Source organism: Pseudozyma flocculosa, assembly GCF_000417875.1.
Source record: "Pseudozyma flocculosa PF-1 unplaced genomic scaffold scaffold00001, whole genome shotgun sequence".
Taxonomy (NCBI): domain Eukaryota; kingdom Fungi; phylum Basidiomycota; class Ustilaginomycetes; order Ustilaginales; family Ustilaginaceae; genus Pseudozyma; species Pseudozyma flocculosa.
Genome location: NW_006920869.1, coordinates 37,389 through 51,796, shown reverse-complemented (window position 1 = coordinate 51,796; position 14,408 = coordinate 37,389). Strand labels below are relative to the sequence as shown.

Here is a 14,408-nt window from a genome sequence, read left to right as displayed (position 1 = left end):
ATGAACAAACAACTTGGCCCATCACGAGCCCCCAAATCACGCGACGTTTTGCACGCGCACCATCTCGGCATAGATGCCGCCGCGGTCCGTGAGGGTCTTGGCATCGCCCTTTTCGGCCACGTCGCCGTCCTTGAGCACGTAGATGGTATCCGCCTTGGCGATCGTCGAAAGGCGGTGCGCCACGGCGATCGTGGTGCGGCCCTCGCTCGCCTTTTCCAGCGCGGCCTGCACCTCCCTCTCGCCGATGGGGTCCAGCGCGCTCGTGGCTTCGTCGAGGAGCAGGATCTTGGGTTCGCGCACCATGGCGCGCGCGATCGCGATCCGCTGCTTCTGCCCGCCCGATAGCTGAACGCCTCGCCCGCTCACGTGCGTGTTGAAGCCGTCCGGTAGCGAATCGATGAAGGCCGTCAGCTGCGCGATGTCGGCGGCTCGGCGGATCGCCGGCATCGTCACCGACGAGGGGTCATCGACGCTTCCCAGCGCAATGTTCCAGCCGATGGTGCCGTCGTAGACTGCAGAGCACGCGGGGTCAAGGAGAGGCGATGGTGGGCACGCAGAGGTCAGCTCATGTCGAGATTGCTAGCTGCGCTAGGCCAGGAGGGCCGCTTCATTTTGGCATGGACACCCACGGACAGCGTCTTGCGGCACCATGGAAATGTGGCGGCGCAGCGAGGCGAGGTTGACCGAGCGCGTGTCGCAGCCATCGAGCAGGATCTGACCACCCGTCGGGTCGTGGAACCGCTCCAGGAGCTGCAGGATCGTAGACTGAGGAGCAAGCGCGTCGAGTAGACGGTCAAACGAGGGCGGTCAGTTGCCAGAGTCCTCGGTCAGCGTGGTCTCTCTGCCGCCGGCAACTCACTTTGCCGCATCCGCTGGATCCGACGAGGGCGCAAAAGGTGCCCGGCTCAAAGTCGAGCGAGATGCCGCGCAGGATTGGCGCATTGGGCCGCGACGGGTAGGTGAAATAGACGTTGCGAAGCTGCAGCCCGCCCTGCACATCCGAAAGCTCCTTGCCCCGCTCCGTGTCCCGCTCGATGGTCGGGTCGGTCTCCATCAGCTCCATGGTGGCACGCGCGGCGGCGTAAGCTCCAGAGAGATCGGCTGTGTAATTGAAGACATTGCCGGCCTGGACGCTGCCATAGACGACTGACATGAGGACGGTGAAGAACGACTTGCTGGTCAGGTGTCCGTCCGCAAGCAGCTTCCCTCCGTAGTAGAAGGCGATGGCGATGGCGAAGAGGGTGATGGACTGCGAGAGGGCAAAGAGGATGCTGCTCCTCAGGATGGAGTTAACCAGGGTCGATGCGGGTCCGTCCAGGTGTTGGCGGTAGAGGTCGAGACAGGCGTGCTCGAGGTTATATGCGGCCACGGTGCGGATGGCCCCGACGGCCTCGCTGGCGTGGCGCGTGGCGGTCTCGTGGACCGTGCGCGTCTTTTCGTCCTTGTGCGCAATGATGCGCAGGCGCAGCAGGCCCGCTGACAGCGTCAGCGGCGAGACTGCGATGACGACGAGCGCCAGCCTCCAGCCATAGGAGAGGGCGACGACATAGCCGACCACCATCGTGGTCGTGCACTGCACCACGACCCCGAGCGTCGGGCCCAGGGCGCCATAGATCTTCTGCGCGTTGTCCGTCAGCCGGCTCGACAGTGCGCCGCCAGAGTGGTCCGGGTGGTCGAAGAAGGCGACGTCGGAGCGCAGGTACCGCTCAAACATCAGGTGGCGCACCCGCTGCACCACGCTCGACCCGGCGCGCGTCAGAGTGCTGACCTGGAGGAAACTGATGACGGCGGCGCCGCACGCGATGACGAAGAACGCGCCGGCATTGATCCGCCCCTGGTGCAGCATGTTGTCGCGGATCGGCGCAAAGCAGGGGCCGGCGTCGTTGCACTGCGTGAAGTTGTCCATCGCGATGCCGAAGACGATAGAGTAGATGGGGTAGATGGCGCCAATGACGCTGGCCGCGACGAGGCCGACGAGGAACTCGAGGTGCAGGCGCTTGTTGCGCTCGCCCCGAAGCACCAGCCCGGCGAGGGCGCGCAGGCCGGGCTTGGACTCCCGTCGAGATTTCGAGCTCTCCTGATCTTCATCGTCGTCCTCGTATACGGTCGGCACCTCGCCGCCGGAGCTCTTGCGCCGGAGCACCGAGATGCTGGGTCGGCCGTTCTGCACAAAGTCCGACATCCTCGGCAGTTCAAAGGACGCGGCAATGCGGCCGAGCGAGAAGGTGCCGAGCGCCGTCTTGAGGGGAGCCTGGAGGCTGGTGCGGCCATCGACAACTGATTGGACAGAGTCTGGATCCGCCTCGACAGGAACCGGCTTGGACAGCGCCTGCTGGCCGACCATGGTAGCGTAGGCGCCGCCGGCCTTGCTCATCAGTTCGTCGTGAGAGCCCTGTTCGATGACGCCGTCGCGGCCCAGGACGACGATGCGATCTGCGTTCTTGACAGTGCTGAGGCGGTGAGACACAACGATGGTGGTCCTGGCAGCAGGCGGGCGTCGAGGGAAAGAAACGTGATGGTACAGTGTCAGCGGCGGGTCGTTGGCTAGACTTGTCGACCGATCTGCACCTGCGATGCCGCTCACCTGCCAAAACGAGCCGCGTCGAGGGCCGCCTGGACGACGGCCTCGCTCGCCGTGTCGAGCGCGCTGGTCACCTCGTCGAGCAGCAGCACCCGAGGATCCTTGACCAGCGCGCGGGCGATGGCGATGCGCTGCTTCTGGCCACCGGAAAGCAGGGAGCCGTTGTCGCCGACCAGAGTAGCGTAGCCGTCGGGCAGGGCCATGATAAAGTCGTGGGCGTTGGCCTTCTTGGAGGCCTCGACGACTAGGTGGAAGCGCTCGTCGTCAGTGAGGCGGTCGTTGTAGTCGCACTTGGTCAGGCCGAACTCGATGTTGGCGCGGATCGTGGTGGCAAACAGCGTGGGCTCCTGGCTCACCAGCCCGACCTGGTCGCGCAGCCACGACAGCCGCAGGTGCCGGATGTCGATGCCGTCGAGCGTGACGCGGCCGGCCGTCGGCTCGTAGAAGCGCTCCAGCAGGGCGATGACGGTGCTCTTGCCGCACCCCGATGCGCCGACCAGCGCCGTCGTCTTGCCGTCCTCGAACGAGAGCGACAGGCTGCGCAGGATTGACACGTCCGGTCGCGACGGGTAGGCAAACGACACACCTTCGAGCTCGACGCGACCGGCCACCGACTTGGGCTCTAGTCCGTCGTCGCTGCCAGCCTCGGAGAGCCTCGGCTTGCGGTGGATTGCTGCCAGCACAGGCCCCGCCGCAGCCAGCGCCGCCGAAAAGTACTCGAGGTTGGGGAAGATGGTGGCGATCGCAAAGGCGCCGATAAAGTTGGAAAAGATGACTGAAATGATGCGTCCAGGGCTCAGCTCGCCTTGCCCGATCAGCTTGCTTCCGTACCAGAAGGCCAGGGCGTAGCCCGAGTAGATCGTCCACATGAGCGAGCCGACGCCGATGCCCTGCAGCTTGCCGATTTTGGCGCCCTGGAGCGTCGTCTCCTCGTTGCAGCGGTCGTACTGCTCAAGCATGGCGGCTTCCTTGCCAAACGCCTTGACGGTGCGGATCGAGCGGCACGCCTCCTCGGCGCGGTTGGCGCCCTTGGACGTGCTGGCGAGCTCGGTCTGTTTGGCGGCCTTGGTGAGGACGCTCATGACGCCGCCCGCCACGAGGATGGTGGGTGCGATGGGCAGCAGCACCAGCGACAGCTTCCACGACTGGCTGAACGCGACGGCGACCGAGGCGACAAAGGTCGAGACGTACACTGTCGGGCGCGATGGGGCGAAGAGGCGGGGATGAGCAAGCATACCACGGGGAGAGGACCGGACTTTCGCCGCAGCAGCCTGGGCGTGCACTCACTCAACGTCATGGGCATCTTCTCATTGATGGCGCTCTGGATGGTGTGGACGTCGGAGCGGATATGCGAGGCGAGCTGGCCCGGGCCATACTCGTCGAAATAGGCAATCTCCTGCTGCAGCGTGGACCGTAGGTAGGCCTCGCGGATCCGGCAGCAGATCTTCTCGCTGGTGTAGGACCAGGCAGCCATGTCTGTACGGCGTCGAGGCAGAAAAGGGAGGAGCCACAGCGTGTCAGCGGCGAGGCAGGAGAGCTGGACTGGGCGACGCGGGATGGAAGAAGGCGCTCACAGATGTACGACTAGTAGCAGCGGCGGCAGCGGGACGACGCAACAAGACGGCGCGGAGCATTGCAAGGTCAGCATGCAGGACCCTCGCTGCCGCCGTGTGAGACCTCGACGTCGCCGCACTCACCGCAGCAAAGATGGCGATGCCGAGGTAGACGAGGATGAGCGAGTCCTGTCGGATGTCGTGGTAGAGCTGCTTCTGGGCCACGTGGAAGATGTCGAGGTCGTGGTCGAAGAAGGCGTTCGAGTAGCGCAGAAACGAGGTCGAGATGCGCCCGATGAAGACTAGGGCAGTGAGTGGACCGATGGCACGGGCGCGAGAAGCAGGGGTCAAGAGGACGGGCAGACGAGGTCAGGCGACTTGGGATGCCTGCTGCTTCAAGGCCAGCTGGCTGGTGAACTCACTGGTCATTAGAGGCTGGGCCACGCCGGCAGCTGCGGCAGCGAGGAGGCCGATGATGTTGAGCAAGGCCAGACGGCCGTCGGCAAAGGCAAAGATCTGGCTAAAGGATGCTTTGCTCGAAACAGGGGAGGAGGTGGCGGCAGGAGTGGTTTCGGCCTGCTCGCCTCGCGTCGCGCTGGGCGGGCCTTCCGGGCCATCATCGGACACAATCGAGACGGCGCACGACTTGGAGGCGTCGGACCGGTCGGTTGCTGCCGTCGTGCCCGTGGCAGCCGACGACGAAGTGTCGGGCCGCACGCCGGAGACCTTCCCGGTGAGCGTCATCCTCGCGAGTGCGGTGGCTGCTGGGGGCGGATGTCGAGGGGAGGGATCAGAGACGAGGGAGCTGAGGGAGAGCCAAAGGAGGGGAGGTTGGGATGGGGGCCATGTCTAAGACGATGCGACCACGTCCACGCGCCGGTCCGCCGACAGGAGCGACCTTTAAAGGGAACGGCAAGGCGACCGAGAGCCGCCGACGGGCTGCGAGCATGGGGGTAGACGGGCATGGCCAGGCGTCGGACGGCGTGATGCCGACAGCCTCGGGGGAACAAGGTTGCTGCTGCCGTCATGATGGAAGATAAGCGAGCGAAGGAGCGCGAATCGTCAAAGGTGAAATGCCGTTCCCCGCCATGTCGCGGCGTGCCTTGTCCGAGAGTCCAGCGCCGTCGCCGCCGAGAGCGTCCACGCGGCTGCCGGTCGTTTGCCACGTTCCTGGCGAAGGGGGCAGGGGCAGGCTTTCCTGCGGGATGGCGGGCCACGTCGCGGCCTCGAGCTGCTTGTGTGTGTTGATGCTTGCCCGTGTACGGGTCCTCGTCGGCGGTGGCGCAGCGCGTGGGTGGTGGAAGAGGCGAGGCGAGCAAGCTGCGCACGGCTGCCAGACGCGCCTCGCCGCCACCGCACGCATGTCGGATTTTCGAAAGGGGGGCCAGCCAGCGCAGCCAGCCGCGCCTCGCGCGCATCCGATCGGGCGCGCCCGATCTGACCTTTTCCGGCCCAGACTCACCAGCTCGTCGACGTCGTCGCCCCGTCCTCCGGCGCATTCATCAGATCACCTTTGAGCAGCACTCAGGTCAAAAGAGGCTACGCTTCCCTTCAGTCTCGGTAGCTTCAGCGATGACACGGGCGTTTTTCCAGGCCCCTGCGTCGCTCGCCTGAGCTTGAGGCTGCGTCATGAGGGGGAGTGGTTGAGGGCCACTTCCCGATTCGGTTTGAGAAAATCCCGATCTAGCCCGCCCGAAGGCCGAGGGTGCTATGCGCTGGCCGTGGTCGTGGGCGTTGGGCCTTGCTGGACAGCTGGCAGGCAGGGCACGCTTGCGGGCCAGGAAGCCAGCAGGGCAGCAGGGCAGCAGGCTGCGCCGCCAGCCCAGAGGCGAGCAGACGAGCGCATAGCGTCCTTTGCCACCTCACGCTTCCCTCTTGCCACCACCACGCGGCGTGGGCGGGCTGCCCCCCTCAGCAACCCGGACAACCTTCGTGGTCGACCCTCACGAACCCTTTCGCGCATCGTCTTGCATTCATCGATACCACACCGCTGGTTGGCTGGCTGGCTGGCTGGCTGGCTGGCCGACTGGTCGGCCGGCCGACCCACTTGCATCGGAAGCGCATGCTACATCTGCCCGGGCGCTGCACCTCGATGGCCTGCCCGAGGTACCGGCCTGCGCGAACGGCGTCGTGGCGGAGCGGTCCGCACGCCATCGCTCCTCGACCTACGAGCTTCAGACGGTCCTGCGCCATACTACTGATCCTTCCCAGCCCCGCTCTCTCCAGCCGTCTTCCCCTCTGACCAGGATGAGCATGCCACGCTTTGCGATGCACCAGGGCCAGTCTTTGACAGCATGCAAAGTCCTCGCACCCTGGGGGTCGAAACGGCGCGGCGGCCGTTCCTCAGCATCAGAGAGCCCCCTCTCGCCCCGAGATACTGCTCAGCGAGCAGAGGATTGCGACGCGATGCCTGCCATCGCTGCCCCGTATCCCCTCACGAGCGCGCCACTCCATTGCTGTCCTGTATAAGATGCGCCACACCCCGCTCATCGGCCACCTCCCCGCCTTCTAAACCTGCCTTCCCCCACTCCGCCACCAATCACAACGCCATCCACTGCTGCTGCTGCCAGGTACAGCCCAGCTTCTACATCGACGGAGTTCCAACCATCAACAACGCATCCGAACCACGCTCGTCACCTGCGGCCGCATTTCTTCTGCCTTGCCCCTACCGCTTCGACCCACGCCGCGCACCACACTTGTCATCGGACCATCTGCTATACCCTTCTTCCGATCTCTCTTTGGCTCTCTTTCCTTGTCGCACTCCAGGCACATCGCAATCACCTCACCCTTATCCTTTTTCACAATGGCGGCCTCTCCCCTTCGACACGGATCTCCCCGCGACACCGAGGTCTCGGTCTCGCCCGCCTTCTCCCAGATGGGATCCGACGACCTGCACTCGGAGCTCGCCACCAGCGTCTCGAGCGCCCTCAGCACCGTCCGCATCCGCTCGCACAAGGCCAACTTTGACCTCAACATCCCCATCGACCCCAGCGCCTCGGTCAACTACTTTGCCCTCGAGTCAATCAAGGCCGACTTCGAGCGTCACCTTCTCGCCGCAGCAAGCGCCGAGTCCGACGCCGCCCCGGCTCCGGCTGAGGCCGAGGCCGAGCAGTCAAAGGCGACCTCGGCCGACCAGGCCCTCTTCCTGGCCAGCTTCCTGCGCTTCCTGGCCGAGCGCATCGCCGCCGGCAACGACCAGGGCCGCGGGTTCGCCTCGGAGCTCTCGCTGCTCTGGGCCTCGTGGAATCAGTTCCACTCCGAGTTTCTCGGCCCGAGCGCCGACATCCACAGCTTTGCCCTCTCGCTCGGGCTCGAACGCCGCCAGCAGCTGCTGCGAGCCTACTTTGAGGCCTACGCCGCCCTCGAGGCCGGCCACTTTACGCCCCAGCTCCGGCGACCGCGGCTGCTGGAAGAGGCCAAGGCCAAGACGATCGAGATCTACGCCGTCTTTGGCGGTCAGGGCAACAACCGCGGCTACCTCGACGAGCTTCAGGAGCTTTACGAGACCTACCGCCCGCTCGTCCAGCCCCTGCTGGTGGCGGCTGAGGGTCGCCTCTGCCAGCTGGCGCGCAGCGTCGCCAGCCCCGATGGCACGCCCCACGCGCTCTACCAGCACGGGTACCGGCTGCTCTCGTGGATCGACGGCACGGGCCAGCGCCCGCCCGCCGACTACCTGACGGCCAACCCCATCAGCGGGCCCATGCTCTTCCTCACGCAGCTCACCCAGTACTATGCCACGTGCCGCTCGATTGGCATGACGACGGCCGAGGTGCGCGACTGCTTCGCCGCCTGCTCGGGCCACAGCCAGGGCATCATCGCCGCCACCGTGTTTGCCAGCGCGGGCGGCAACGACGAGTTCATCCGACGCACCGTCGGCACGCTCGACCTCCTCTTCCAGCTCGCCTTCCACGCCGTCAGCGCCACTGCCTGCGACGAGGTGGAGCCCGAGATGCAGGCCGAGGCCGTCGAGGCGGGCCACGACATCCCTACGCCCATGCTCCTCGTCAACGGCCTCGAGCGCTCCTTCCTCGAGCCGAGGGTGGCGGCGTGCAACGCCTACCTCGATGCCGACCGCCAGATCTACTTTTCCCTCGTCAACGGGCCCACCACCGTCGTCCTCACGGGCGACCCGCGCGCGCTGATGGGCCTCATCCGCGAGCTCGCCCCGCTCTGCGCCTCGCCCAAGCTCGACCAGACCAAGGTGCCCTCGGCCAAGCGCAAGCCGACCTTCAAGATGCGCTTCCTGCCCGTCGACCTGCCCTACCACGCGCCCTACCTCGAAGGGGTGGCGCCCGCCGCCATCGAGGCCGCTGCGATCAGGTGGTCGCCCAAAGACCTCGTACTCCCGGTCTTCAGCACCTACGACGGCAGCGACCTGCGCAGCCTGCCCGACGACGGCCTGGTGTCCAACCTCTGCGACCAGCTGCTGACGCTGCCCGTACACTGGCAAGACGCCATCGACCTGCCGCCGAGCGCGACTCACATCGTCGACTTCGGCACGGGCGGCCTCTTTGGCATCGGCGGCATCACTGCCAGGAACCTTCAGGGCCGTGGCATCCACACGATGATCGTCAGCGGCACCCACCCGGCCAGCGCCGACTTTTACCGCGTCGATGGCGTGCCCCGCGAGTCGCGATGGGACAACGCATTCCAGCCCAAGCTGGTCAAGACCAGGTGAGTATCCGCACCCGCACGCCCGCACGGCCTCACGGGCGCGCCGGGGACGGCCCCGGCCCTACCTTGTCGGATCTTTCAGCTGACCGTCGGACCCGCCTCTGCCTCGTGTCTCGGCTACCACGATGACCCCTCCACCTTCCCTCGACAGCGCCGGCAAGCTGCTGCTCGACACGCCCATGTCTCGCCTGCTTGGCCGCCCTCCGATCATGGTCGCTGGCATGACGCCGACCACGGTCAGCGCCAAGCTCAACGCCGCTGTCCTCAATGCCGGCTACCACATCGAGCTGGCCGGCGGAGGTCTCTACAACGAGAAGGCGCTGCGTGCGCGCGTGGCCGAGATCCAGTCGATGACCGAGCCCGGACACGGCCTGACGCTCAACTCGCTCTACATCAACCAGCGCCAGTGGGCGGTGCAGCTGCCGGCGTGGATCCAGATGCGCCGCGAGGGACTCCCGCTCGAGGGCTTCTGTGTCGCCGCCGGCATTCCAACCCCGCAGAAGGCCGAGGAGCTTCTCACGTCGCTGCGCGAGGCTGGCATCCGCCACGTCAGCTTCAAGCCGGGAAGCCTGGCGGGCATCCAGCAGGTGTGCAAGATCGCCGCTCAGAACCCGGACATGGGCATCCTGCTCCAGTGGACTGGCGGACGGGCGGGTGGCCACCACAGCGCCGAGGACTTCCACCAGCCCATCCTGGCTTCCTACGGCCTCATCCGCCGCCAGCCCAACCTCGTGCTGGTCGCCGGCTCCGGCTTCACCTGCGACGACGACGTGTGGCCCTACCTGAGCGGAGAGTGGAGCGTCGAGCGCGGCGCCTCGCCCATGCCGTTTGACGGCGTGCTGTTCGGCAGCCGCATCATGACGGCGCGCGAGGCTGGCACCTCGCTCGGCGTCAAGCAGCTCATCGCCCAGACGCCCGGATGCACCGACGCCGAGTGGCAGGGCACCTACGACAAGCCCACCGGCGGCATCTTGACAGTCAACAGCGAGATGAACGAGCCCATCCACCAGATCGCCAACCGCGCCACGATGCTGTGGGCCGAGCTGGACCGCGAGTGCTTCTCGCTGCCGTCCAAGGAAAAGCAGCTCGCCTACCTCGCCAAGAACAAGACCCGGCTGATCGGAAGGCTCAACCGCGACTTCCAGAAGGTGTGGTTCGCCCAGAACAAGGACGGCGTGCCGCAGCTCGACGTCGCCGACATGACGTACGAGGAGGTGTGCGTCCGCATGCTCTCGCTCCTCTTTGTCCGCGACCAGGCCCGTTGGATCGACCGCAGCCACCGCACCCTCTTCGGCGACTGGTGCCGCCGCGTCGAGGAGCGGTTCGCCCTCTCGGCCTCGGGCAAGCCCGTCGGCGAGACACGCTCCGCCGGCCGCTCGTACCGCCTGCAGAGCTACACCGACCTCGACACCGACCCGCACAGGTGCCTCGAGCGCCTGATGGCCTTCTACGGCCACGCTCGGACCACCCAGCTCACCGCCGAGGACGCCGCCTTCTTCCACGCCCTATGCTGGCGCGCTGGGCAGAAGCCGCCGCCGTTCATCACGCGCTTCGGCGAAGACTTTGCCACCCAGTTCAAGAAGGACTCGCTCTGGCAGGCCGAGGACCTCGACGCCGTCGTCGACCGCGACCCGCAGCGCGTCTGCATCCTTCAGGGCCCCATCGCCGTCCGAGGCCAGTCGACGGTCGACGAGCCGGTCGCCGACGTGCTCGGCTCGGTCGAGGCCGGCCTGATCGCCAAAGTCCTCGACCGCTTCTACGGCGGAGACGTCTCCCGGGTGCCCGAAGTCGAGTACCTCGATCGCGCCCTCTTTGGAAAGCGTTCTGAGCATGCCGGGCTCCTGCCTCCGCACGAGGTCGCTACCCTTGGCTCGACGGTCGTCAAGACGTTCAAGGCAGACCGTGCCCGCACCGCCCCCGTCGAGGCCTGGCTCGCCTCTCTGGCGGGCAAGGAGACGGGATGGCTGCGCGCGCTGCTCTGCAGTGGCAGCGTGGTCCGCGGCAAGAACGTCGTCGCCAACCCGATGGCGAGCCTCCTGCGCCCGCGCGCAGGCATGACGGTCGAGGTCACCGAGTCGACCGCCGGCGAACCGGTCCGTCTCTCGGCGTTCGGCGCCGCTCGATCCTACGGCGACCACGACGAAGGCTTCCAGACGCTCGAGGTGGCCCGCTCGGCGTCGGCTGCCGACGAGATCGACGTCACCGTCTTCGAGGAGCGGCTAGGCGAGGCGGTCCCGCTCCACCTCCGCTTCGCGTACCGCCCCGACCAGCCCTGGGCGCCCCTCCACGAGATCGAAGAGGGCCGCAACGACCGGACCAAGCGCTTCTTCTGGAAGATGTGGTTCGACGCCGAGATGCCGCCCGCCTCGCAGCTGTCGCCGACCGCCACCTTCACCAGCCAGCCCAAGGCGCTCGAGCCCGAGGCGATCAAGAGCTTCTGCGACGTCGTCGGAGCCCGCTCCAAGGCGTACGCCTCAGGTCAGGCGCCGATGGACTTTGCCATCGCCGCGGGCTGGGAGGCCATCATGCAGGCGGCCGTGGCCAGCTGCGATGCCGACCTCCTCTCGCTGGTCCACCTGAGCAACGAGTTCCGCATGCTCGGTACCAGCGCAGGCGGTGCGGCGCTCCAGGCCGGCGACGTCTGCATCGCCGAGGCGCGCGTCGTCAGCATCCGCAACTCGGACACGGGCAAGACGGTCCGCGTCGCGGCCGACATCTCGAGGCAGCGCAACGGCGCCGCGTTCGAGCCCGTCTTCCGCGTCACGTCCGAATTCTTCTACCGCGGCAGCTACGCCGACTTCGACCGGTGCTTTGAGCTGTCCGAGGACGACTATGCCGTGACGATCTCGAGCAGCGCCGACCTCGCCATCCTCCGGGCCAAGGAGTGGCTCGAGTGGACCGCCGACGCCGAGCCCATGCAGGGCGCCAAGCTGCGATTCCGCTTCCGCACCGACGCCAAGCACCGCGACTCGACCACCTTCCGCTCGCTCGACGTGACGGGCAGCGTGCTCGAGGAGCGCGCCGAGCTGGGCGGCGACCTCGTCGAGGTGGCGCGCATCGACTACTCGGCCGACGCCCCCTCGGTCGGCAACCCGGTCCTCGACTATGTCCGCCGCTTTGGCCGCGATGCTACCGACGATGCGGTCCCGCTCGACACTGCCTACGAGCTGGGCCATGCCAAGTCGGTGCGCACCTTCTACGCGCCCGCATCCAACGAGGCCTACTCGCGGGCGTCGGGCGACTTCAACCCGATCCACGTCAACCCGTACTTTGCCTCGCTCGCCGGCCTGCCGGGCACCATCACCCACGGCATGTTCACCTCGGCGGCCACCCGCCGCTTTGTCGAGGCCATCGCTGCCGACGGCGACCCCGCCCGCTGCACCTCGTTCACCGCCGAATTCTCCGGCATGGTGCTGCCCGGCGACCGCCTGTCGGCCACGCTGAGCCACGTCGCGATGCGCCGCGGCGAAAAGGTCATCAGCGTCCGCCTCGTCAACCAGCGCGACGAGACGGTGCTGGTCGGCGAGGCCCAGGTGCGGCAGCCGACCACCGTCTACGTCTTTACGGGCCAGGGCTCGCAGACCCAGGGCATGGGCATGGACCTCTACGCCTCTAGCGACGTCGCCCGCGCCATCTGGGACGAGGCCGAGGAGCACCTCTACGGCTCGCTCGGCATCAGCATCATCGAGATCGTCCGCGAGAACCCCAAGAGCAAGACAGTCTTCTTTGGCGGTGCCAGCGGACAGAGGATCCGCAGCACCTACATGGCCATGGACTACGTCACCACCGACTCGTCCGGCAACCCGGTCCGCCGGCCCATGTTCCCTTCGATCACGCGCACCACGCGCTCGTTCACCTTTGAGTCGCCCAAGGGCCTCCTCTTCGACACGCGCTTCGCCCAGGTGGCGCTCGTCCTGTTCGAGCTGAGCGCCTTCCGCGACGCCCAGCACCGCGGCCTGATCGTCGACGACGCCCCCTTTGCCGGACACTCGCTCGGCGAGTATGCCGCCCTCGCCTCGGTCGGCGGCATGATGCGGCTCAGGGACCTCGTCGATGTCGTCTTCTTCCGCGGCCTGACGATGCAGAATGCCGTCCCGCGCGACTCGCAGGGCCGCTCCAGCTACGGCATGGTGGCCGTCGCCGCAGCCAAGGCGTTCGCCAAGGGTGGTCCTGTGGCCCCCGACGCCGCGCTCGCTTCAATCGTCGACCTCGTCGGTCGCCGCAGCGGCGAGCTGCTGCAGACGGTCAACTTCAACGTGGCCGAGCAGCAGAGCGTCGTCGCCGGCCACGAGGTGGCCCTGTGGGCCATGGGCTCCGTGCTCGACCGCGTCGGCAAGCGCGTCGGTCCCAACGTCGAAAGCTACGCCGAGTCGGCCGACGTCATCGCGCTCGTCGAGGACGCCGTCTCCGAGGCCAAGCGTCTTGCCGCTCACGGCTCGGTGCCCCTCGAGCGCGGGCTCGCCACCATCCCCCTGGCGGGCATCGACGTCCCCTTCCACTCGCGCTTCCTCGAGAGCGGCATCCCGCCCTTCCGCGCCTTCCTCCAGCAGCGCCTCCGCAGCGAGATGGTCCACCCCGACAAGCTGGTGGGACGCTACATCCCCAACCTCACCGCATCGCCCTTTGCCCTCTCGCGCGAGTATGTCGAGCGCATCCACGACCAGACCGGCTCCGCCGTCCTCGAGCGCGTGCTGGCCGACTGGGACTCGATCTCGGCGCCCGGCGGCGCCCAGGAGCTGGCGGCCACCATCGTCGTCGAGCTGCTCACCTACCAGTTTGCCTCGCCCGTCCGCTGGATCGAGACGCAGGACATTTTCTTCCGCGACGTCAACTTTGCCCGCCTGGTCGAGTTTGGCCCGGGCCCCATCCTGGTGGGCATGGCCAACCGGACGCTGGCGGGCCGCTACCTACGCAGCGACCGCACCCTCGGCGTCGAGCGCAAGATGCTTTGCTCGAGCAAGGACCACGATGCCATCGGCTACGTCCACTCCGCGCCTGCGGCCGCTGCCGACGACGAAGGCCCTGCGAAGGCATCCTCCCCCGCGCCTGCTCCGACTCCGGCTCCGGCACCCGCTGCTCCGGTCGTCGCGGCGGCTCCTGCCGCCCCCGTCGAGGCCGTCGAGGTGGCCGATGCTCCCCTTGACCCCGTCGTCACCCTCAAGGCCATCCTGGCACAGAAGATGAAGCTGGCCTCGAGCGAGGTCGCCTCGTCCAAGACCATCAAGAGCATGACTGGCGGCCGCTCGACGCTCCAAAACGAGATCATTGGCGACCTGCAGCTCGAGTTCTCGGAGCTGCCGGACCGCAGCGAGGACCTCAGCATCGAGGATCTCGGCAAGGCGCTCCAGCCGGGCTACAGCGGCACGCTGGGCAAGTACACGACCGCGCTCGTGGCCCGCCTGGTGACGAGCAAGATGCCCGGTGGGTTTGGCCTCTCGGCCATCAAGGCGCAGGCCAACAAGAACTGGGGCCTCGGACCCGGCCGCACCGACGCGCTGCTCCTCGAGGCCATCACGCGCGAGCCGGCGCAGCGCCTGCCCAACGAGGCCGAGGCGACCAAGTGGCTCCAGACGGTCGCCGAGGCGTACGCGGCCGCCTCG

General features: G+C 67.1%; 2 protein-coding genes across 2 annotated transcripts in view; one reads left to right on the top strand and one right to left on the bottom strand.

The window, feature by feature from the left end:
• Positions 1–36: 36 nt before the first annotated feature.
• atr1 (abc multidrug transporter) lies at positions 37–4,878 on the bottom strand (the record flags this gene model as incomplete). The annotated part of the gene is made up of 8 exons (XM_007877505.1): positions 37–512; positions 630–765; positions 860–2,480; positions 2,585–3,773; positions 3,869–4,057; positions 4,156–4,165; positions 4,279–4,436; positions 4,557–4,878. The coding sequence occupies 8 exons, from the start codon at positions 4,876–4,878 to the stop codon at positions 37–39; spliced, it is 4,101 nt and encodes a 1,366-aa protein (XP_007875696.1).
• Positions 4,879–6,937: 2,059 nt separating this feature from the next.
• fas2 (fatty acid synthase) overlaps positions 6,938–14,408 on the top strand; it is a gene marked incomplete at both ends in the record, with an annotated part of 11,822 nt that continues 4,351 nt past the window's right edge. The window contains 2 exons of the mRNA XM_007877504.1: positions 6,938–8,808; positions 8,960–14,381. Of these exons, the coding sequence (XP_007875695.1) occupies positions 6,938–8,808; positions 8,960–14,381 (7,293 nt within the window). The remainder of the gene's footprint in view (positions 8,809–8,959; positions 14,382–14,408) is intronic.